Raw genomic sequence first — 25272 nt, 5'->3', positions numbered from 1 at the left:
ACATCCATAGCTCCCTGAAAGTAGCAACACAAGTGGATAGGATGGTAAAGAAGGCATAGAGCATGCTCGCATTCATGGGTTGGGGCACTGTGTATAAAAGTTGGGCATTGCAGCTGCTTAAAACTTTAGTTGGGTCACATATGGAGTATTATGTGTGGTTCTGGTTGCCACACTACAGGAAAAACGTGAAGACTTTGGAGAGGGTGCAGAAGAGGTTCACCAGGATAATGCCTGGATTTGAGAGTATTAGCTATAACGAGAGGTTGGACAAACTTGGATTGTTTTCTCTGTAATGTCAGAGGCTGAGGGGCGACCTCATAGAAGTATATAAAATTATGAGAGGCATAGATAGGGTAACTGGTCAGAGTCTTTTCCTAGGGTGGAAATGTCAAATATGAGAGGGCATAGGTCAAAGGTGAGAGAGGAAAAGTGTAAAGGAGATTTGTCAGGCAAGTTTTTTTTATTAACACAAACAGTGGTAGGTGCCTGGAACATGCTGCCAGGCGAGGTGGTAGGAGCAAATACAATAGCAACATTTAGGAGGCATTTAGACAGACACGTGAACAGGCAGGGAATAGAGGGATATGAACCATATGCAGGCAGATGGAATTGGTTAAGTTGGCATCAAGGTTGGTGCAGACATGGTGGTCCAAAGAACATGTTCCTGCTGTACTGTTCTATGTACTAAATTATCATGATACTGTATTTTGAGAAATCAAGTAACTTTTGGACAAGATTTTCAAAAAATGACCATTGACAGCTTATTCAACATTGACTCTGCCAGAGTGGGAAGAAATAGAGTTTTGTTTCTACCCCTTCCAAATTTCATAATAAGAGATCTGCCAACCACCAATGATAAGGATGGGCAAATAATTTGTAATCATTGGATTGAAGGCATAAAGACATGGGAAAATTAACAAGTTCTAAAATTAAATACTTCCATAATAGATTTCATTTTTAATTTTCCTTATATTTCCATTTCTTTAGGTGTTGTGCTTGAAGTGGACTGGCTTTTCAGCCATTTGCACAGAAGTTCATCCTGGATTTTTGTGGACCTGCTAGAGAGCCTGGGATGAATTGACTAACTCCCTGCATCTTCGCTGAACTTTGTGTGCGGTCCAGTGATGGAGTGTGATCTTGCTGGGATTCCCTGGCATTATACTTAGGAATCAAGTTCTCTGATGGGTCAGACTTAGTGTAGGAGTGGAGACCCCATTAATTTAATGAACTTCATTGTTGACATAGTTTAAATTACTTACATCAACTTTAATTGTTTACATGTCTTTGAATGTCAGATATTTAAAAACCTTTCAATCCCTTGGTGCCTTCACAAGACCATGCTGGATTTCTCCAGTATCCAGAGGCCCAGCCAGATTCTGCCTATGTACATATAGCACATTAGTATGGATATAGAAGAGTGAAGATAGCAAGCTGAATCTAGCACAATTCAGCCCATTAGTCAATATTGAGTCTAACTCTATTAAGAGTAAATTCATATGAAAATTATTTCATTTTCCAGTAGCAAAGGTAGATAACATGGTTAAAAAGCCAAATGGGATATTGGCCTTCATTTGTCAGAGCACTGAATACAAGAGCAGGGAGGTTATGCTCTAGCTTTATAAAACATTGGTCAAGTAGAGCCTACAGTTCTGGTCAGCACTCTGTAGGAAGGATGTGACAATGCTGGAGAGGGTGCAGAGGAGATACACCAGTATGTGGCCTACGATGGAGCAGTTCAGTTATCAGGAGACACTGGAGAAGCTAGATCGGTCTTCCCTAGAGTTTTATGAGCTTTCCTAGAGCTTTGTGAGCTCATCTTTATTAAAGAGATTACCTCAAAAAGAAAAAAAATCATAACTTAAATCCAAGGCCAAACTAAAAAAATGAATAAAATGTTCACGTTTGTAGATGAGTTGTCAAACACCATCAAATGAGCAAACAACTAAATTTTCTTTCTCTTTTCATTTGTACAATGACATCTGTCATTTTTGTGGGCAGTCAATGCGAAATCATTTTCAGAATTGTACACTGACAGGTGAGAATCTACAGCAGTAAGTGAGAGCTCTATCAATTTTCAGCGATGAAAAAATGCTCACCTGTACAAACTACAAAGATAATATTCATAAAATTTATTATAGTTTTAATACTTTCTCAAGCAATAATCAAATTGACAATATTTAGCTACATAAACATATGTAGTTTCTCTCAGCAGCTGGATGAAGTTATGCTACTGAAGCCATCAAACTGAATAGGTAAGATAACTGGGCAATAAGTCTGACTAGAGCAGTATAGCAAATACTGTACAGAACTAGACTGTAATTGAAAGCTGTTTGATAACATGGATATATCTTGATTGCTGAAAATGTGCCCAATTTTAAAAAGAAAAATCACAACTAATCAATTTTATTACTCTTTATGCTTTTTATTGTCATTTACTTTTGCTTTGGTCTATGGAAAACCTGCAGCCTGCCATAATTATAGTTAATGCTCCCTCTACTCTTACATTTTAATGTCTCTGTAATATGCACATCGTACATCTGCCGTACTAATTCCCGCCACCCCAAAATATGTAGCAGCTGTTAATATTCACTCCACAAATCAACCACATCCACAGCTTGCTAGAAAGACTAAAAAAAAAATCACAACCTTGTTTTTTTTTGCCAAACAGACTTCTGTTCTGTACCATGTAGTGCCAAAATATACTTGATGACTTTGGTCTGTTGACATACACAAAATTAGATTCTTCCTCAATCTGAACTTCATTTCCTAAATGTAAGCCTGTTCAACTACCACATCAAGAACGCATTAAGTAGTTTAACCTGATTCACTAATTTTATGCATGCACAAATCTTTGCATCGTTTCCCCTATATCTACATCCAAGTCATTAATGAAAAATGTAAACATCAACGGAAAATAATTCAAAATTCATGACTGTTTTTCAAGGCAGATCTACAACCATTAATAGTTACTCTGCCTACAGGAATGTAGCTAATTGTTATCCACCAAAGCAAATTATTACAATTCTATCTTTGAGAATAATCAATTAACAAGTACCTTTTTAAACACTTGCAACAATCTAAATAGTGGCTTACCCCACCCACCAAAGTAACAAGTTCCTCAAAACATTTTCTTTTCCTGAATGCCATTTTGAGTGTCTCAGATAATTCTTCCTCTCTTTATGAACAACTTTTGATCCCTTCCATCTTCTTGTCCATAATTAAAGCAAACTTAATGGGCCTGCAATTCATTGGTCAACCTTACCGAAGGAGCAAAACCACACAAGTGATCAAGTCCAAGGAAACAATTCCTAAATCTAGCAAAAGGTTTTCCAAATCACATCCCTCCCGTGGGTGATCAGAGTTGGGATGCCATGTGGACTAGCCATTGTTCTGTTTTGGGATCGTTGATACCAAGAATCATATCCTCAGCAATTTTAATCTTAATCTTTACAGTTTTCATGTTGACAGTGCAACATATTGCTCACAACTGTGCAGCAACCAACAGATTACAAACTGATGCAAATTTATCCCTTCAGTTCCACCACCACCCACCCCCGGAGGGTACACTCAAAATTTGTCCTCTGAATCCTGCAATGGGCCAAAACAATCTTTAGCAGCTCTCCAATTCCTGACATAGAACACAAAAATAGTGATTGCAGATTTAACTATCTTCTCTGCTAACCTTTCAGCTATTCTAACATTAACTTTCATTGCTTTTACAAATGCACAATACTTACCTTAGCTCTCTTGGGAGTTATCCTCCTTTAGGAATAGAAGTTTTTCTTATTTCTCTAATATATTTTCACAGGACAGGTTAGCCTCTGCAGGCAGTGGAAAGGTCAGGAGATGGAGGAAGTTGAACTTGGTATCACAGATACATTACATAAATGCTGACCTCATGGAAAAAGTTGTCAATGGAAACTCAAGGTATAGTTGTGCAGGGTGAAAAACACTAGAAATACATCAAATTACTGTGCTGTCAGGGGAGTTCAAATTATATTTCTCCATCAGTTACCTTGGGAAAAGACTATGAGAAATTTTGCTGGATTTTAGAAAAGCAAGAGGAGATATGATTGGAACATGTGGAAGCCTGATGGGTTTTGCCAGGGTGGATGCAGAGTGCATGTTTCCTCTCATGGGAGAATCTAGAAGCAGGGATACCTACTGAAAAGAGAAGGGCTGCCCATTTGACAGAGGCGAGGTAAAAATATTTCCCCCCTTGGTGGGTCATAAGCCCTTGGAACTCTTCTTCAAAGTGGAAACAGGGTCTTTGAATACTTTTAAAGCACAAATAGAAAGATACATCACAAAAAAAGGGGGTAAAAGGTAAAAAAGGTAAACAGAATCAGGTTTATTATCACTGACATATGTCATGAAATTTGTTGTTTTGTGGCAGGGGTGCATAGTTGAGGTTACAATCAAATCAACCAAGATCTTATACCATAGTGAACAGGCTTAAAAGGGCCAAGCAGCATACTGCTAATGCTTATGAATAAAGTTTAGAATGCAATTGTGTAAATGCACAAACTGTAGTAAGGTTGGGGAGCCATGAGCACAAATAGTTAGCCACATGGGAAAATGTACTGACTATGACTGAAAGAATGCTCAACCTAAAGAGTAAGACTAGGTACTTAATGTTTCTGGAAAGATAAGGAAGTAAAAAAAAGTGGGGTGGTAGCAATGATTAAGAGAGATATTGTAATTCAGGACAGAGAGGAAGTCAAGGCCAGAATTCACATGGTTATTTAGAGTTAAGTAACGCAAAGGACCATATCACAACACTATAGCTCATGAAATGTGATAGGTGTAAATCTGCAGCAACCTTACAGGGAGCATGCATGAAATGTACTGTGTTGATTCTGGGACATCAGGTACCAGAATATGGATTGGGATAATTTTAGGAAGTAAAGAAGGGGAGGACTTTTTGATTTGCATTCAGAAGTACTTCCTCCATCAGTATGGTTTTCAGCCCAACAAGGAAGCAAGCATTGCAGGATCTGATTTTGGGGAATCAGATGGGTGAAGTATCAGTGAGGCAATTCCTAGGGTACAGTGATCATAAGGTTTAGACTAGAAATGCAGAAGTGCAAGAAGCAATCCCAATTGGTGGAGAGATAATTTCAATGTGATGAAGGGGGATCTGGCCAGAAGCCTACCTGAGCATTTTTAGATCAATGATGAGGTCTCACTGACTGTAAAATCAGCACCATTGTGATACACATTTATGTTTCCATGCTTCTGTTGCAGAGCCATCAAGTGGTCAGAGTGCTGGAGTGCAGGAACATTGGACTAACATTGGCGATATAAAAGACTGCAGATAATGGAACACTGAGCAAAAAAACTGCTTAAGAACTCAGCGAGTCAAGTAGCATCTGTGGAGGCAAAGGGATGAATGACGTTTCAGGTTGAGACACTGCATCAGAACTGAAGTCTATAGGGAAGATAGCCAGTAGGGAAGTAGGCACGGTAGTGTAGTGGTTAGCGTAATGCTATTACAGTGCCAGCGACCCAGGTTCAATTCCCGCTGCTGCCTGTAAGGAGTTTGCACGTTCTCCGTGGGATTCCTCCGGGTGCTCCTGTTTCCATAGATGTATGGATTAGGAAGTTGTGGGCATGCTATGTTGGCGCCGGAAGCGTGGCGACACTTGCGGGCTGCCCCCAGAACATTCTAAGCAAAAGATGCATTTCACTGTGTGTTTCAATGTACATGTGACTAACAAAGAAATCTTATATAGAAATGGGGGGGGGGGGGTGACAAGACAGAGGCTAATAGGTGATAGGTGGAAGCAGATGAGGGTGGGGGGTTGGAATGATGGGCAGATGAAGTCAGGTTGGGGAGTGGGGGTGTGCTGAGACAGAAGGCTGGTAGGTAATAGATGGAATCAGATGAAGTGGTGGGGGGATTGGGAGGGAAGGGGAAGATAGGGGAAGAGAGAAAGGTACGGAAAAGGTGAAGGGAGAGAGACCCTGGGTGGACTGGTGAGAGTGGGAAAGACACACAGGGAGAGTGGGTTACTTGAAATTGGGAAGTTCAATGTTCATACCATTGGGCTGTAAGTTGCCCAAAAGGAATATGCTGTGCTATTCTTCTAGTTTGCATTTGGCCCCACTGTGGCAATGGAGAAGGATGAGGACAAACAGGTTGGTGTGCCCCTACATCTTCTCCCTCACCATCATCCAGTGACATAAACAGCCTTTCCAGGCGAGGCAGAAATTCACAGGCACCTCCTTGAACCTGGCCTATTGCATTCAGTGCTTGCAAGGTAGCCTCCTCTACATTGGCAAGACCAAGTATAAACTAGGCGACCATTTCACAGAACACCTGCGTTCTATCTGCAATGGCCATTTTGAACTTCCAGTTGCACATCATTTCAACTTCCCTTCCCATTTCCACACCGACCTGTATGTCCACGGCCTTCCCCACTGCCACACTGAGGCCAAATGCAAACCAGAATAACAGCACCTTACATTCCACTTGGCTAGCTTACAGCCCAAAGGTATGAACATTGAACTTTCCATTTTTGGGTGTCCCACTCGAACTCCCCATGTACGTTTCCCATTTCTAACAGTCCCAAGGTCTCTCCCCCTTTGTTCACCTTTTCAATCCCTCCTCCCTCGTTACCTGGGCTCATAACACCACCCCTCCCCCCCACCCAGTTTCATCTGCCCATCACCCACATACCCAGCAACCTAGGTTTCTTCTCCCTTGGTTCACCTTACATACCCCTTCCCCCACCAAGTCCCATCTACCCACCATCCCTCTCTTATCTAGTTCCACCTATCACCTACCTGCCTCTTTCTCAACACTCCGTCTCCACCACCTGGCTCCATCTGCTGATCATCACCACCCTCGTCTGGTTCCATCTATCACCTACCAGCCTCTGTCTCGCCCCTCTCTCTCTCACTTCTTTATACTGGCTATCTTTCCTCTACTCTCTCAGTCTTAATGCAGGTTCTCAACCTGAAACATCAACCATCCCTTTGCCTCCACAGATGTTGCTTGACCCACTGAGTTCTTCCAACATTTTTTTGCATCAAGCTAATATTTCCCCTTTTAACTTTGGAAAAACAATATAATCACTAAGTGATTATAATGAGAGCCAACTAATCTAATATCCATAGGTGTGAATAGCTGTGCAATATCAACCTTGAGTCCTCTGTCAGAGGGTTACTTAATAAATACAGTTTACAGCAAAAAAATCTTGCAAGAATTTATCTTGAATTTACATATTAAACAGTGCATTTCATGATATCATCTTTCTTCACTTATATTTAACACAAATACCAGGTTTTAGAAGATTCACTATTTATTATTCAGATAGCCCTCTAAACTGTGAGTAATGGCCTTTTGGTAACAACCTAGTAACAACATTTAAGAGGCATCTGGACAGGTACTTGAATGAGAAGGACATAAAGGTACATGGAATTAATGCAGGGACATGGAATTAGTATAGATAGTCATGGTGATTGGCATAGACGTAGTGAGCTGAAGAGCCTGAGTCTATTCTGTACGACTCTATGACTCTCCAAATAAATGTAGTGAATGATGTTTATGTTATTGTCCTGATTTGGTGCATATGGATTATACTTGCCACAAATAGTTAGTGATTGTTTACACCCATCTAACTATCCTCTGAGTGGCATGAGAAGTCCTAATTATTGCCCAAAAATATGTTGATTTAGGCTTAGAGAATTAGATAAAATTCTGTTCACCAGTCACTTATACTACATATTCACAGTCTAGCAAAGTTTTAACATCTGGAAAGTTCTATTATCTAGGTAATGGCTTTAGTGAAAAAAAAATCTTTTGATGACCTCAGAACACTCCAAAGGGCTTTATAGCCAAAAAGAATGCAGTCACTGTTGCAGCATAGGACGTTAGGCTGTTGATCCAAAAAGAATGCAGTCACTGTTGCAGCATAGGACATTAGGCTGTTGATTTATGCACAGCAAGGTTCCACTAATTACAATGGAGTTTTAATTGAGCAATAAATTTTGGCCAGAAGGAAACGCCTCAGAATAGTGGCATGGGACCTTTTCTATGTTTACCAAGTAGGGCATCTGAGGCTGCTGTTTAGCATCTCTGCTGAAAGGTGGCAATCCTGATGAAGGAGCAATCCATCACTACTGCACTGGATTATCAGCTTAGATTTCGAATCTTCTGGCCCAGAGTCGAGAGTGCTCAGAGTTGAAAGTGCTATCAGCTGAATCCCACTGATGTTTATTATATTAGGTCAGCTTACCTTGTGCTTAATCACATTTCCTTATAAATTGCTCCAATGAATAATGTCAAAGACATACAAAACCTGGGGTCTCCACCATGGTCGACGAGAGGAAAATTTGTTTTAATCAACCAAATATTTGGGATAAAAGTTACAAATTAAGATCTTAAATGGTGCTTTTATAAGTTCAATTCAATGAATTTCTGAATTACAATTAATACTTAAAATTGGTGCTCCAAATCAATCTCTGCTGACAATTTGGAATTATACAATGCCTTAAATTAGCAAGTCTCCCAATGTACTTTGCAGGAACATTTTTAGACAAAATTTGACAAAAAGCAGACATTATGTAACAAAACATAAACGAGAATCTTAGAAGAGGTGGGGGGTGGGGGAGATTGCAAGACAGACATTTCAGGAGGTGATGCAAGTGAATAGGGACTTACACACCGATATCCCAGGCCACCAATGCTGAGACATTGGCTTTAGCTCTTCACTCAAATTTGGATTCAAATATTTTCTCCACATAAAATGTTAACTTTAAGCTTTTAACACTTTAATAATTTAGATTCTTGCCAAAAGATTTGTGCACATGAACCTTATCACAACCAAGTTTTTGCACGCCTTTAAAGTTATACTACTTAGCTCATGTTATACACCTGTTAATCTAATAAAGATCAATTCATTGTTGCTCTACTTTGAAGCTTCCACCTGCTCCAGTTCGAAGTTTTTTTACTCAGTCATTAAATTATGAAGATAATTCTTTGAAGATTCTGGTCACCATTTAGATGCAGAAAATCAAACAATAGTACAACACTTAGAAGGCCACTCAAGTCAGTATTAGCTCTTACAAAAGGCAATCCAGCTGATTCCACTTCCCCACTCCTCTTTACTTCTGTTCAAGCAGCTATTCGCCATCCCTGCTGCAAAGCCACTCCATCACAAATATGAAACATTTCTGTTGAAATTATCTGTAAAATCTTTGAGAAATGGCCTTTCTGTTTCAGATTCACTCCGAGGAGTGTATTCAAATTAGATATGTAGGACTACATATAGAATAAGCTATCTTAGTAATTTTGGCAGTTGGCAAAATTTATGGTAGTTGCCATTGCAGGAAAAGCTGGACAAATACAAGAGATAATCTGCTACACAACAAGAAAAAGATTGCTTTTTAAGAATAATTGCCTGGGTATGGGCATTTCACTTTTTTTTAAAAGCTTCAGACTAGAATCCTATTTTTAGGTGTTTTCCTTCTACTTACTTAAAGTACATAGCCTTCATCTTGCATCTTACACAGCAAATAATGTTAAACAAAGAACAAGCTGCAACTGAGACCATCCTGGAATCTATTCTGAAGCTGTGCATGTCAGTTGAACATTGCCTCTTGTGTATATCTTTGAATAGCAGAGTTAACTGAAATGACTGATGGCTTTTGTCCTGTGATCCACATCATTTGAAGTATGTTCCAATGGTACGTCCCAAAGCTAACACTCTACTCCCAGTACAGCACAACCACGCTCAAGCTTTTAGGTGAAAATCTTGGAGGATTAAATCTAAGCTCTGTTGGCAAAATTGACCACAATTCAGTGCAATCAGCCAGTTCAGACAAAAAATTAGCCAAGACATTTTTCCACTGAAAGCTTTCCATTAGCTTTCATCCAGGGTATATAATACATATACAGCAGGAATCCTAGCAATGTTAAGCAATGGAAAAAAAATCACGCATGCATTTTAAACTAGCACGATATTGGAAGATATATTTATCTGCATCATATTGCATATCGCTCACTCAGTTTAAACATGAATGCAAATTCAGAAGGGATTTTGAAATCCACACTTATGACAAAGATAATGTGACATGCAGATGATAAATGTCATTTACAAAGGGTTTAATCAGAACAATGCAAGTTCAAAAATAAACTTTGTAAGCACATAAAAATCAGTAAAAATCATATAGCCTCATTAGCCTCTTGAATTTTTTTGGATCTGTAAATGTTATTTTATAACTGGTCATGGCTGAAATCACAGCAGTGAACAAAACAAATACTAGCATGACTTAATTTCTGTTTGCTGATGCTTTACAAAATCTATTCAAGTGTGCAAAAACATTAAATGTCTAAATTTATAGAAATTAAATTGCTGCTGTTGTGTTGCATTCAATAGCTACCACTGAATGCAATGAAATTTGTGCCAAAAAGTTTAAAAAATTCATAAGATCTGTTTCACAAATTAGCCGTTCACCCATACAAGTTAGTAATAAAAATGACAAAAGATTTGTTCCTACAGTCGATTAAAAATTTATACCAAAGCATTCCAGTAAAGTTACTTTCTATGTTCTGATTTAATGACTCATTTGAGCACTAGCTGGTTTTATAACACAGACGCAAGGCTTACTGAGGCCTTCACTAACACTTGCTTGAATTCACTTCCCTGGGACAGGAAAGCTGAAATAATGTGTCAGACTGAAGCAATATCAAGGATAGGAAATGCAATGCTGAGGATGCTGTGAAGATAGCCTGCAGCATATTTTGACCTGCAAACGTCTACTAAGAACATCTCCACCCAAGAAGTTCTACTGACCTGGCAGGCCCAAAGAGAAGCATGGTGAGGCCTGGAGTAAGATTTCTACAATTCTGCAATTCAAGTTGAAAATATTCCAACTGTTTGAAGGCTTCAACCCTGACAAAACTTATTATTCTGACAGTGCATTAAACCACCAGTGACTTCTTTAAAAGGCAGGATTCGTGTTAACTGCTATATGAAGTACTTAGTCCATACACAGAATTCTGGCTGTAATTAGATAGTTAATAGTTTTGTTCCATAACTAAAGTTTTAACAGTGATCCAAGACTGCAATTATTCACACCAATATAAAACATATTTGCAAAATACCACGAGAATGCAGAATGCTGTCCATGCTCTCTCAACATTAAAATATGGATGAGAGCAGAACTACACATACATTTCAAGTGCTCAGAGAGCTCTATTGAACTGTGTGTATGATTTGTGGGTTACAAGTTAATTACTTTATGGCCTGAAAATAATGCAAATTTTGCTATCATAACAAGTAATTGTTAGTTGTTCTCACATATAAATTGTATTCTCTATAACCCAATGGTATCTAATTGTTCCTCATAGCTTATATTCTTACATTTGGGGCTTCATGAATCTCTGTGCAGCACCTCAAATTCTCAACTATTTTTGTTATTCCAAAACAAAATGCCACACTTTGTATTTAAACTGGTGAAACAGTACAACATTATTAAACTGCACAAACTGGACTGATTTTGCTGGAGTGGAGTTTCTCCCAGTACCCATGATTACTTAGACTTTATACTGCAACTTCAGCATTAAATTGCTAAAATTAAAAGACAATGTTTTTAGGCCACGGACTGACTTAAGCTTGTATCTGGATTAATGAGTGATTAATATGCAAATTCAGCAAATAACACACAAAGAGAAAGATGGTATTTATTTGAAAAACCAGCAGAACATGGATAAAATGACTAGCAAGTTTTGGACATACACAACTCACACTGCATTTCTTAAACCCTGAATTTGCTGGGCAACTTGCACATTAATAATGATGTGCATAATTGCAGAAACAGTGGTATGTTAACAATACCACTTCTTGAATTAGGACGATTTGGTCATAGCCATGAGATCACAATTTCCTATTATGGATTGTAAAAATAAAAAATAACTGGAACATTAACTCATGTGCAGAAGACAGTATACGTATGTAACTGTGCCACTGGTTAACAAATTCTTGAAATTTATGTGACCATTTTTAAAAAGAAACAGTATTGTTATAGAATAAATAGAGAATATCAGAATCTGATTAAACAGTTAAGAATTGAATTATCACAATATCTTCTGCAAATTTTTGACAATAGAATGGTTTAAAGACACAGCAATGCAATGTATATTTATAGAATTAACAAAATAAAGGACTTGGGGGTGGATAAACAAAAAATAATCCTCGAGGCCTTCATCAGAAATATGCAAAACAATGATTCCATTGGCCAAATACATTGATTCATGATTAAGCAAAATATTAAAAAGGCAATTTTTCCCCCAATCTCCTTTATATCATATTTTAAGACATACTTAATGCTTAAATGCTGCACAGAATGAATCTTAGTGTTAAAACTTAGTTTGTTCAATTCTAATTCAAAAAAAACCAAATATCTGTTTTAGAAACTTATTCCAGTTTAACTCAGCTTTTCTCCAACTGGATTTGGATGTATGTAGATATAATTTATACTAGTTATTATATATTTAATAATCAATAAAACTGTAACAGAATTTAGAAATATAAATATTTTATACATTATATTCTCTGCACCTACAACGCAAGGACCTAGAACTGCATGAAAGAGGAAAAGGGATTACAGCTTTCCCTGATATCCTCAATTCAGAACAAATCAGCGGTGTTTACTAAAATAAGCAGGTACTGTAAATGTCAGTTGAGGACATGGATGAGCATAGATAAAAAGGCCTTGAATCAAACAACCTGATGATACTTGATGAAAACAACATACAAATTTATCATAAAACTAGTCTTGAAAACTGGGACCACTGGCTGGAACTAATAGGAGCAAATCCAATGCAACAAGGGTGGATAAAGTCTAGAATTTCACATTATGAAAAATATGAATGTTACAACATTTTCTGCAGTAAGAAATTTGGGTATTATTTTACATGATGAAGGCAAAACCCACTGAAGTCTATGTTCTTAACTGATTATGAAAATAGATATTGATAAACGTAGAGGTCTTCATGCTTTTAAACCTCATTCTGGGACTACTAATCATTTACCCAATCTTAACACTTTTCAAGGACATCTTACCTTAACCTCTGAACAAAAATAACGCTGTTAACACTTACACTGAAAGCAGCACAACTGCAATCAAGGTCCACTCTGGAGTTCTGTGAATAATATTTTTGTTGGTCAGTCTGGAAAACAATTACAGAAAATAATCAGTTAAAAGAGGTGAAGTTGAAATGGTCACCCTTATTTTAAATTTCCTTTGCTCAATGAATAATAATAAAAAAAATTCTCCTTAATTGTTAAAGAACTTACACCACACATTCCCCAGCCAAGAACATGCACAAGGGCATGGTTTTGGTCAGGTGACACAGCTTCCAGCCTATACTCTTGAGCTCCTGGTTTCGAGCAAAATCAACTCCCCTCCTCATTCCTCTACCAACCTGTTTGTCCTCGGCCTCTTCCACTACCACGGTGAAGCCAAAAGCAAACTGAAGGAACAGCACCTCATATTCCACCTGGGTAGCCTACAACCAAATGGCATGAACAGTGAGATCTCCAATTTCAGATAACCCACATCTCCTCATAGAGTCATAGAGCTATATAGCATGGAAACCAGGCCTTTTGGTCCAACATCCATGCCGACCAAGCTGTCTAGCTGAGCTAGCCCCATCTGCCTGCGTTGGCCCATATCCTTCTAAACCTTTCCAATCCATGTACCTGTCCAAATGTCTTTTAAGTGTCGCAACCGTATCTGCCTCTACAACCTCTCCTAGCAGCTTGTTCCATATATGGACCACCCACTAAGTGAAAAAGTTGTCCCTCAGGTCCCTTTTAAATCTTTTCTGAGACTGTGGCTATTTGCCTTATCCATGCCCCTCATGATTTTATAAACCTCTATAAGGTCACCCCTCAGCCTCCTACATTCCAGAGAAAGAAGTCCTAGCCTATCCAGCCTCTCCTTATACTCAAACCCTCCAGTCCCAGTAACATCCTCAAACCTTTTTTGCATCCTTTCCAGTTTAATGACATCCTCCCTATAGCAGGTCGACCAGAAACGTATCTAGCACTCCAAATGTGGCCGTACCAACATCTTGTACAGCTGTAACATGATGTCCCAACTCCTGTACTCTATATCCTGACCAATGAAGGCAAGTGTGCCAAGAGCCACCTTCTCCACCCTGTCTACCTGTGTCATCACTTCAAGAAACCACGTGCCTGCACCCCTAAGTCTCTTTGTTCTACAACACTCCCCAGGGGCCCTACCATTTACTGTGGACGTCCTGCCCTGGTTTGTCTTACCAAAATGCAATACTTCGTATTTATTTGAATTAAACTCCATCTGCCATTCCTCAGCCCACTGGCCCAGTTAATCAAGATCCTGTTGTAATCTTAGGCAACTTTCATTGTCCACTATACTACCAATTTTAGTGTCATTTAGTACTAACCATACCCTTTATGTTCTCATCAAAATCATTAATATAAATGACAGACAACAGAATCGATCCCCGTGGTCTCAGTCCTCCAGTCTGAAAAGTGACCCTCGACCACCATGCTCTGCCTCAAGCCAATTTTGTATCCAATTAGCTAGCTTGCCCTGGATCCTCTGTGACCTAACCTTCCAGACCAGCCTACCTTTCTCTCTCTTCCTGATCCACCCAGGTCCTCTCACACACCCCTTCTTTCCAAACATCAAAAGTGAAATACTGACAGAAAGCATTATTATATTTCCCTATCATTAGTTTTAAAGCAGTAGTAAAATAGTTTTAAAAAAATCCCAAAGAGTGGAACAGAACTAGAACAAACATCATATTTATCTCAATAGCTGAAATATATTGGTATTTTATTCTTCAGAATCTAACTACTACTGTAGTAATAATCAGCAATTCCCTTTAGCTCCAGTAGCATATTTAGTATTTGAATTCAATTAAAGGATAAACTTTTGAGGAAGTCCTTTGTACACAAGCTGCATTCCTGTCATAATTCTTCAGGTGAAAAATACAATACAGCAGTTCTCCAGGTTACGGAAGACCTGACTTACGAAAATCAGACTTTACGCAAATTCTCCCAGACTCTGCTACAGTACTCGACTATCTTCACCAGGAAACAATGCAGAGATCACCTACAGAAAAAGCCAATGCCTTCTCCAAACTCTCCTTCAGGTAATATCAAACATTACAAACTCTGAGCCACCTCTTGCTAGCACAAACTTTCTTTTATTAAACTGCCTATAATTTCCTTGCTGATGAGTAGATCAGCTCCCCCATCACTCCACCCAGGCTGCATTTAGACAAACATTTGTCACAGTTCACTTGCTGGTACCAACTGCTATCACATACGTTAACTTTCCCCAAGCTGCTCTTTACAAATCAGTCCCCAAGGGCTGTCAAGGCTAAAGATTTCTTATTATTATTTTTGGGGAAATTGTTTGTTTCTAACTTATGGAAAATGCATTTAATGGAGAGTTCTCAGGAAAAGAACCCTTATGTAACCCAGGGAATCCCCTGTGTTATTGAATTGGAAATGTGAAAGGACTAATATAGTAAAAAAAACTCTAGGTAATATAGCAAATGATAATTCATATTTTTAAAATCAAGATCATGATGGAACACCATCTCCAAGAATTTCAAGACATTGACACCAGGAGGGTTCTTACCCGACCAAAGCTGGACATTTTCTATCATAGAAGCAGCAAAGAGAATCAAAGACTATCAAATCTTCCAGATCTGTGTTGAAATGGAACTTGATGTGTCACTATTTCCATATTGGGAAATAGCTGAAGCAGGCGTGAAACCAATAACTGTAGACTACTTTCTTTGTAAACCCAATGCTGACATTCACATTGCAAATTCAAAATGATTTACGGATCAATCCACTCAAACTCGGCTTTCAGATCAACTTATCGCTAAATAAACAATAATGCTTTGTGGGCAGTAATATAAATCTTTAGCATTTTAAATTGGTAGAGAAAATATAGAATATTTGGGATTCAACAAAAGGCAAATATCTGCCTGAGCTTTAAAAGGTCATATGAATATTGAAAGTGAAAATGATCTAAGTGTCACCGTTATAGCCTTCCAACTAAACATTCAAATTACAACATTTAGAGTTTTGGGTCTCTTTAATGACACTGTCTCTGCGCAAATGCAGAGTCAGTCCTCTAAGCAATACTGATGCTGGAAGTCAACATCAAATGATCAACCACTTCAGAGTAATGATTGAAAATAAAACTGATCAATTTGAATTTTTAATTAATTTTTTTTGGGGGAAAATGGGCATCCCTGGTAAGCCCAGCATTTATTGCCCATTCACAGTATAATATGGCAGTGTACAAGTGAGAAACCATCAACCAGATTCCAATATACATCAAGACCCAGCAAGGAATTAACAAATAATATTTCTCTACTTTTGAGATTTTTTGGATTAATCTTTAAATGAAAACTCTAAAACAAAAGTGAGTAGGTTATCCCAGACTTTTGCTGAGACTGTACCTGCAAACATCGAACCAAATGAATGACAGAATCATCTTGACAGCCTATTCAATTGCAACATCCTAGCTAATCTGCCATGAGATACAATGAAAGAGACAGCTTAAATTCACATGGGGTAACTGTGAAAAATACCAGTGAAAGCATCTTTATTCCTATGCTCTACAAGGATCCATTATTGATTGCAGCATGGGGAAGCAACATTCTTCTATATAAACCAAAGAATACAGTTATCTGCGTCAATTAACTGAACCTCTTTTCATATCGATTTGCAGCAACTTCACACCCAGTATATTGCTATCAAGAAACAGTTTACAAACCAAGCAGTGTGAGGAGTTGAATGATTTGCTCAAGTACACCCATATAGATCTGTTACTGCATTAATATCACCAGGCTGTTCAATGACTATGCAGTGAAGCTTCTCCAAACAAAAACCTTTTGCTCAGTCACTAGTCCCAGAGCAACCACCTGTCATAGTGCAATCATCTTATTGTGGCTGTATTAAAAGGAGGGCTAAAAGCATACAACCTACAGGTGTGGCACATTTACGTATGCAGTAGCAGACAAAGGTCAGTCACTTTTAAAGCAAACTGTACCTCAGGGCCAGATTCTCAGAAGAACAAAGCTTTCAGTGCAGGGACAAGGACATAATCATAAGCAACAGTGGTCCATTAATTCTAGACTTCAATATTGGTTAACTGCAACAGTATTAAAATTGTCACCTGAAGAAAAGGAAAACATTTCTGCAGGGAAAGTGAAGGCCATCAATAGGTACAATCTGTGCTTAATGGTAGTATGTGCTTAATGTGACGACAGTGGCATGAGTGATTTGCAATATGTAGAAGGCCATCACAACATTTCATTACCCATCACTATAACTGTCTAGACAAGACCATACAACATGAGGGAAAACTTCAAATCATCTAAACTTACTTTCAAAAGTTAATTTTTAAAACTAGTGATGTAAAGCACATTTCGATTTCTCCTGTATTTAAAAAAAGAGTGGAGGAAACTAAGCATATGACAGGATATGACAGGGCAGGCACAGTAGTGTAGTGGTTAGCGTAACGCTACTACAGCGCCAGCGACCCAGGTTCAATTCCGGCTGCTATCTGTAAGGAGTTTGTATGTTCTCCCCGTGTCTGCATGGGCTTCCTTTGGGTGCTCTGGTTTCCTCCCATGTTCCAAAGACACACTGGTTAGGAAGTTGTGGGCATCCTATGTTGGTGTCGGAAGTGTGGCGACACTTGCGGGCTGCCCCAGAACACTCTACACAAAAGCTGCATTTCATTATGTGTTTCAATGTACATGTGACTAATAAAGAAATCTTATCTTAACTACAGCAATTTTTTCCCCAGTTAGCACAGGGTATCTTCTCCAGAAAAATGCAATGATTGTAGAAAAGCTTCATACAAATTACGTACATGAAATTAGCCTTTGTCGTTTACATCAGTCCCCTCAGCATATCTGATTGACAATCAACTCCATTCTGGCTGGGAATAGTGTTCTTGCTATTGAAAACTTATCCCTGCCACTCCAACATCTGAAATTCTGAGGAGACATGACAGACTGCAGATGCTGGAATCTGGAGCAATAAACAATCTGCTGGAGGAATTCAACGGGTCGAGCAGCATCTGTGAAAGGAAAGGAATTGTTGACGTTCTGGTCGAAACCTTGTGTGAATCCAGCAGATTGTTTGTTGCTCTGAAATTCTGACCCCTGTATTTCTTTTGCAAAGTAAAATACAAATGAATGATGATAGTTGCAAGTAATTTTATTCACTTTAGCATTCCATTCTTTTAGCATGAAATGTAAGAATTGCACTTGCAATTGTCATAATTGTTGTGGATAATAAGTTTTGAAAAACAGTTATGCCCACAGTTTATTGCTAAGGTGTTTGTGCAGTGAAATGTCTCCAGACAAAACCCTTTGCTCTGCCATCAGTCTCAGAGTTAGCATCTGTAGCACTACATTCCAACCAGGTGCAGAAGGCTAATGTTGAAGGAAGCAGTAAGGAAGTGACAGGTGGATCTAGTTGTACTGATGAACAAAGAAGAACATGAGGTAAACTCTCCTGGTTCTTTAGCTGTTGAAGGTGGTACCACTGAAATCCCAAGTATCAGCTAAGAAAGTTAAAATTTTACCTCAGGCCATTAACTGTTAATATAATGATAATTTAACATTAATTTAAAAATTTGCTTGTCATAGCCTGGAATGGGTCAAAGTTCACAGGCTTCAAGCAGTGTGGAGCTAGGAAATACACTGTTTTGGGAAATGGTGGTAGAAGTTTATTCCTAATTTACAACACTGAAGTTAAAATTAAATTGCCTTTGAAGTTTTTGGAACATTCTCAGTTTATGAAGGCCAACTTTTTTTTTATAAAATAAAGTTAGATAACAATAGTATGTTAAGCAAAAGAATAATAATGTCACTGAAAGTACTAAGCTGGAACCACATGTTTTAAGTAAATACAAAATACAGTATTGTATTCTCACATGCAGATTTAGATCTTCTGCGATGTAGAAAAGTTGCAATGTACCAAACAGTTAAAATATTCCCCTGACATAAGGCTTTGTACTAGCATTTCATGGCTCATTTCTTTTGTTTTACTCCAAATGTTCATTTTCACTGAATTCTGAGTCCTGTACTCTGCTTATTTATCATTTTTTTCCCTTTTAAGAGAAAAGTCATTGGTGGTGTGGTGGACCATCAATAGCCAGAACACCTTTGGAGCTTCCCTCCTTTCCCCAAGTCCACCGAGCCAAATCTCTTCACGTTTACCCTGTCAGCCCTAAACATGCGGCTTTCCGGTTTTTCCTCTCATATCCAATGATTCTTCAATCTCAAATTATCACAAGATCCTCTGGTTGCTCCTTCAATGTATTCTCAATAATATGCCCAATCACATCAAACGTTAATGCTTCATTCTCCTCCTGGACTGTACCTCCACCCTTCAAGTCTGCCATCATCATCCTTCACTTAAAAAAAACCCTTCTCCCCTCTATTCTTGTAAATACCACTGTATTGCCAACTTCCCTTCCCTCTCCAAACACCTTAAAAATGCTGTCACCTCCCAAATCTATCCCCATCTCCCCGGAATTCCTCATCGATACCCTTAAATCAGGTTTCCACATTTGCTACAGCAGTGAGACATTTATCAAAGACATCTAAAACACATTGTACATGACCACGATAAACTATCCTCAACCTGTCTGTAGCCTATGACACTATCCTTTTCCAAGTCTCTTCTTTATCATTCAGTTAAGCGATTCCACACTCGATTGGTTCCCTGTCTATCCAGTCTTAGCCTGAGAATCACCTGCAATGGCTTTTCTTTCCATTCCTGCAGGGTTGCCTCTAGTCTTTCCAAAGCATCCATTCTTGCCCCCTATTTTAAATGCTACCTTTCAATAACAACGACTGAAACATGCCAAGTTTAGCCTAGTGGGGTCAAGGAAGGAATGGTCAAAGATGTTCTGGGTGCAATGCTCCACCATAACATGAACTATCTTCCACAAAAGAAAATAAACAAGTTCCAAGTGCACTAACAACACAATCTTACCATCACCTCTCTGGATCTTTTGACTGTTTCAAAGTCAGACTGCTTGTCCAACATCCCCTGCAGAAGCTTCCTCAACTAAACACTCAGATGACCAAAGCCACCACCTTAGCTTACAACCATAAACCAATCTTTAGCCATGATTCAATCCCTCATCCTTGGCCAGAGATAGACCATTCACAACCATATTATATGTGATTCCAAAGTGATCTTTCAATTACCCACTGTTAACATGTATTCTTTCCTTCCTCGGACTCAACTTTCAGCTGCCTCAACGACTATCGCTTGATAGCACTCAGATCTATTGTGATGAAGTGCTTTGAGAGGTTGGTTATGGCTAGAATTAACTCCTGCCTGAGCAAGGACCTGGACCTGCTGCAATTTGTCCACCTCCACAACAGGTTTACAGTGGACACAATCTTACTGGCTCTCCACTCTGATTTGGAGCAGATAGACAACAGCAAAACATACGTCAGGGGTGCTGTTTATTGATTACAGCTTGGCATTCAACACCATCATCCCCTCAGTATTAATCAGCAAGCTTCAAAACCTGGGCCTCTGTACCTCCCTCTGCAACTGGATCCTCAACTTTCTTATCGAGAGACCACAGTCAGTGCGGATCGGTAATAACATCTTCTCCTCGCTGACAGTCAACACAGGCGTACCAAGGATGTGTGCTTAGCCCACTGCTCTACTCTCTCTACATTCATAACTGTGTGGCTAAGCACAGCTCAAACGCCATCCATAAATTCACCAATGACACCACTGTTGTTGGCAGAATCTCAGATGGCGATGAGAAGGCATACAGGAATGAGATAGTTGGGATAAATTCTGGGAGAGCAAATTTTATTCTGTACCTCAAATTATTGAGTAATGATTTGTGAATTCTGCAAGGGCAAATTTCCGTTACTGGAACAGCCATAACGTGGGGGTTGCCTGTATTCCCTCCTCCACTCAAGACCCTTGATCTTTGCTAACTTTAGAGAAAAATTCAATATCTCAGTTTTTCTTAACAACTGCTAACAGGCACCTGGAGATTTGCTGAGAAAATTGGTTGCTGTGCAAGGGTCTCCGGGGCATCTTCAGTCCACTTCTCAGCTGCACAGACAAAAAACTGTTAACTGAAAGGAGTTGAACTGTGTCTTCTCTCTAAGGCAGTGAAGCAGAAAATTGCTTTGCTGAATCTTTTTTTCTTGTTTACCAAGTGCATTAAGACAAGAAAATTATCATTTTCCATCCAAAGGATAAACAGCATTGTTTGGGGGGCAGAAAGTTTTTACAACAAATCTCACTTTTAAAATATTACTTGGCTAAACACTTAGTTCCAATGAATTATGCTGTTCGAAAAAAGATCATGTTTGTAGACCTTTTTAGAAGGTCATTTTAAAATACATTTATATTAAAATTGAGCTAGTGTAGAATTTCTTAAGGAACATGGCAAATTACCATGGAAAGTGAAAAGATGGTTAACTATTTTCTCTTGCATATAAATGCATGAAGGCATTAAAGGTAATCATTAGTGCTAAGTAACATGAGTTGTAAGGTGACTGTAGACCTACATAATTAAATAAAGACTATTGCACAACAGATCAAAATGGCTTCCTGAAATTAAATCCAGGTAATTCATTACACTTGTTTGAACTATAAAGTAGATCATCTATTTCCATTACACAAGAGAAAATAGACTGGTACGAGTATATTTTTACTATTTTCCACCCATGTAATTCTGAAGCAGCTGACAGCAGAGGCTTTGCACCCAAAGTTGATGGTATTGTGGTACAGCAGAGTGCCACTGTCCCACAGCTCCAGTTACCCAGGTTTAAGCCTGACTTGGGTGCAGTGCGTCTGGAGTTTGCACATTGGCCTCCTTCTACGTCATGAGAAAATATGAAAACATGACAAGGCTGGATCTGTCTTTATCAAAGTTGTGAAGCATTTTAACAGTTTTCTATGCCCCTGACATGACATTTAAATGTTATTAAAGTTGGTCTAATTAAAAACAATTTTCAAAATAGAATTGCAAACCCATTCAGATACTTGAAAATAATTATAAATATTAAAATCGTTAAGTCACCATTCCCACTGCCTCCTAATCTGCACGCCTGGAATACCCATTGGAATTAATGGGAGTCTCAGGTTCAACGTCTGGCCTGACGTGGCACAGCACTTTAGGGATTCTCCTGCACTACACTCAAGGACTCAGTCCCACAATGTGGCATTCAATGTCAGAGGGTAGTGACAGGTGCTCAGCTACCTATCGCTTAGTGAATCTCAGGTATATAAACGCTCATTTGCTAGTTGAGGACCTTGTTTCGGGGGTGGAGTGGAGGAACGGGGTAGGTCAACTGATGGGAATGTGGGCAGAATTAAAAAATGAGGTTAGTGTAAATGGGTGCTTCATGATAGGTGTCTGTGCTATATTACTCTATTACAATATCCCACAAAGGCATCATATAATTAGACCATGTCTCTCTACTCCTGTATTTAAACCCTCTGGCTATAAAGGCTAACTTACCACTGGTCTTCTTAATTGTCTGCTGAACCTGCATGCTACCTTTCAGTGACTGGTATACAGAGACACTCAGGGTCCTCTGAACACCAATTCCTTTCAACTTCTCACCACTTACAAACTACTCCTCTTCTATTTTTCCCCTACCACGTCGTATTCCATCTCCTTGCCCTCGCCTATTGATTTAACCCTTCTCTACCACCCCAAGGCCTCTCTGCATCCTCCTCATAATCCACATTTCCATCTACATTGCATCATCAGCAACCTTTGATCCGTTTATTCAAATGATTGATTTAGATTGTACAGCTGGGGCCCCAGCATCCAACTAGTCATAGCCTCCCAACTCAAAAATGATCAGCTTATTTCAGTTCTGTTTTCTGTCATTGACCAATTTTAAATCCATGATGGCACATTACCTTCAATATCCTGCATTCTATTAGTAACCTCTCTTATTGAAGGCCTCGTGAAAGTCAAAATACATCACATCAACTACTTCACCCTTATCTATCCTGCTAGTTACAACCTCAAAAAAATCCAAGAGATCTGTCTGACATGTTTGCTCTTAAAATTCGTGATGACTCTGCCCAATCCTATTTTTATTTTCCAGGGTGCCTCATTACCACTTCCTTTATAACAGATCCCAGTATTTCCTCTGGAGGATGGAAATGGCACTGAAAATTGGAGCTTTTGAAATTTTAATCCTGATACACTAAATCAGGGCAGAGATGAGCATTGGAAGTAAAACTCTCAGCTCAGGATTAGATGGAGTTACAACCGTTTAGTTCTACCAGAGATAAATACCTTGGAGTTAGGCCATTTGCCAAGGTGGTCAATTTGGTCTCAGTTTCAATGAGCAAAAACCCATGAACCTTCTGCATTTGTTTTTGTGGGAAAGAATGGAGGTGGCAAAGGAAACGAAGTGTAGTGCAAAAAAAGCACTGACAGGTTGTTTTTCCTGTCTACGATGAGACTGGAAAGGTTTTGGCAGAAAAAAAGTTAGGCACACGTTTTCTCAACATAATCCAGGTAGATCCAATAATGGCTGTCCACCCACCCAGGCTGTTAAACACATATGCACATTATTTATCTATATTCACATGTACTATTTGAGAGTTGAATCACTTACCTGAAGGTTTTTACAAGGCTATTTAGTTCAGAAAATATATCAGACATCGAAAGTTGAAAAGGTACCAATAACTTGGGTAAGCTAGGAATGAAAAATATAATCTTTTACAATTGCTTTCAAATTTTCTATGAAGATTCACTTTACAAGCTAATCTTACTACAACACATGAACTTTATATCTATTTCTGGAAAGATTCCAAAGTTCACTAATATTAATTTACAACTGTTCCCATGCAATATACCACAATTAGCAAATGAAAATTAATGTTCTCTCCCGGGCAGTGTTATTTTAAAAAGTATCCAATTTCAAGGTGGACAAAGTTGATACATTTGAAAGGCTTTGATTTTGGCATTTTTGGCATATTAAATTTACTTCTGAAAATACCCATGATACTATTTATGAATGGCAATAAATTTTTTATTTTGAGTAATACAAGAGAAAATGGGTTTAATCCAAAAGTTCAAGCATTTTTAATCACTATCAATTCTCCATTTGCGGAAAGACCCGATTTTAAAATGAAAATGAGTTTTGTTTAAAATTAATTTTTAGGACTTCAGCATCACCAAAAAAGGCCAGTGTGTTATTACCCATCCTAAATTGCCCTTGAGTAGGTGGCGATTAGTTGTGTTCTTAAGTCACTGCAATCCTTCTAGTGAAGGTACTCCCACAATATTTGGGTAGGGAGTTCCAGGATTTGGACCCAGGAATGATGAACAGCTGTATTTCCAAGTCAGGATGATGTGAAACTTGGGGAGCATGCTGACGATACACCTGCTGTCCTTGTCTTTCTTGATGGTAGAGGACCCGTGTTTGTGAGGTTCTGTCAGTGGTCTGGGTGGTCAACTGTAGCGCATTTCATAAACGGTACACACTGCAGCCACTGTGTAGCTACGGTGGAGATGTAAACTACTCTTGGTGTAGTTAGATGGCAAAAGTATCAACGGGGGAGTTGACGAGCATATGAGAGAGAACACTGATTGCTCTGCGGGAGCCAGCATGGATTCAAAGGGCCTCCTTCTTTGTTGTAGTACGAAAGAACTAGCCTTTAATAATTACATGGGGGTACAATAGTCAGTTTAAATCAGAAACGAAACATTACATTCAAAAGGAGGCAGAGGACAGACAGGTGGGTTTGGGAATGGGGAGGGAAATTAAAATGGCTAGCAACCAAGAGCTCCTTACACCCCCTCCCTCACTACCATCCAGGGCACTAATTTGCCCTTCCAGGTGAGGCAGAGATTCACATGCATCTCCTCCAACCTTGTTTATTGCATTTGATGCTCTGAATATGGCCTCCTCTACACTGGCGAGACCAACCACAGGCTAGGCGACTGAATTGCTGAGCACCTGCACTCCTTCCACCATAGCCTTCCAGAGCTCCTAGTTGCTGGCCTTTGATGGCAAATGGGGATAGCCAATCAATCTTGGCTTTGCAGGTGCCATCCACATACCATAAATACAGAAAACATAGTATATAAAAAAAATTTTGCTCTCTTCCCCCACCAACCCCAAAGATTACAGGATTTGAACATTAATCTTGAAGAAATATATAGATCCTATGCAATATTTAAATATATCATTAAAATGTAAAAATATTC

At 38.9% G+C, this 25272-nt stretch overlaps 1 protein-coding gene across 2 annotated transcripts in view; it reads right to left on the bottom strand.

The window, feature by feature from the left end:
• Positions 1-25272, bottom strand: part of rpap2 (RNA polymerase II associated protein 2) — an 86495-nt gene that overhangs the window by 29125 nt on the left and 32098 nt on the right. The window contains exons 9-11 of one of the 2 annotated variants that reach the window (XR_007956063.1): positions 23675-23755; positions 21070-21137; positions 17926-18114 (exon numbers count right to left, since the gene is read on the bottom strand). Coding sequence is in view for 1 of the 2 variants with exons in the window: in XM_052012864.1 (XP_051868824.1) it covers positions 13112-13180; positions 23675-23755 (150 nt within the window). In the remaining variant the exon portion in view is untranslated. Of the gene's footprint in view, positions 1-13111; positions 13181-17925; positions 18115-21069; positions 21138-23674; positions 23756-25272 lie in introns of those variants that run through there. The other variant, XM_052012864.1, reaches the window with a different exon arrangement.

This window comes from Pristis pectinata, chromosome 3 (genome assembly GCF_009764475.1).
Source record: "Pristis pectinata isolate sPriPec2 chromosome 3, sPriPec2.1.pri, whole genome shotgun sequence".
Lineage (NCBI taxonomy): Eukaryota > Metazoa > Chordata > Chondrichthyes > Rhinopristiformes > Pristidae > Pristis > Pristis pectinata.
This window is presented reverse-complemented; position numbering and strand designations above follow the sequence as displayed.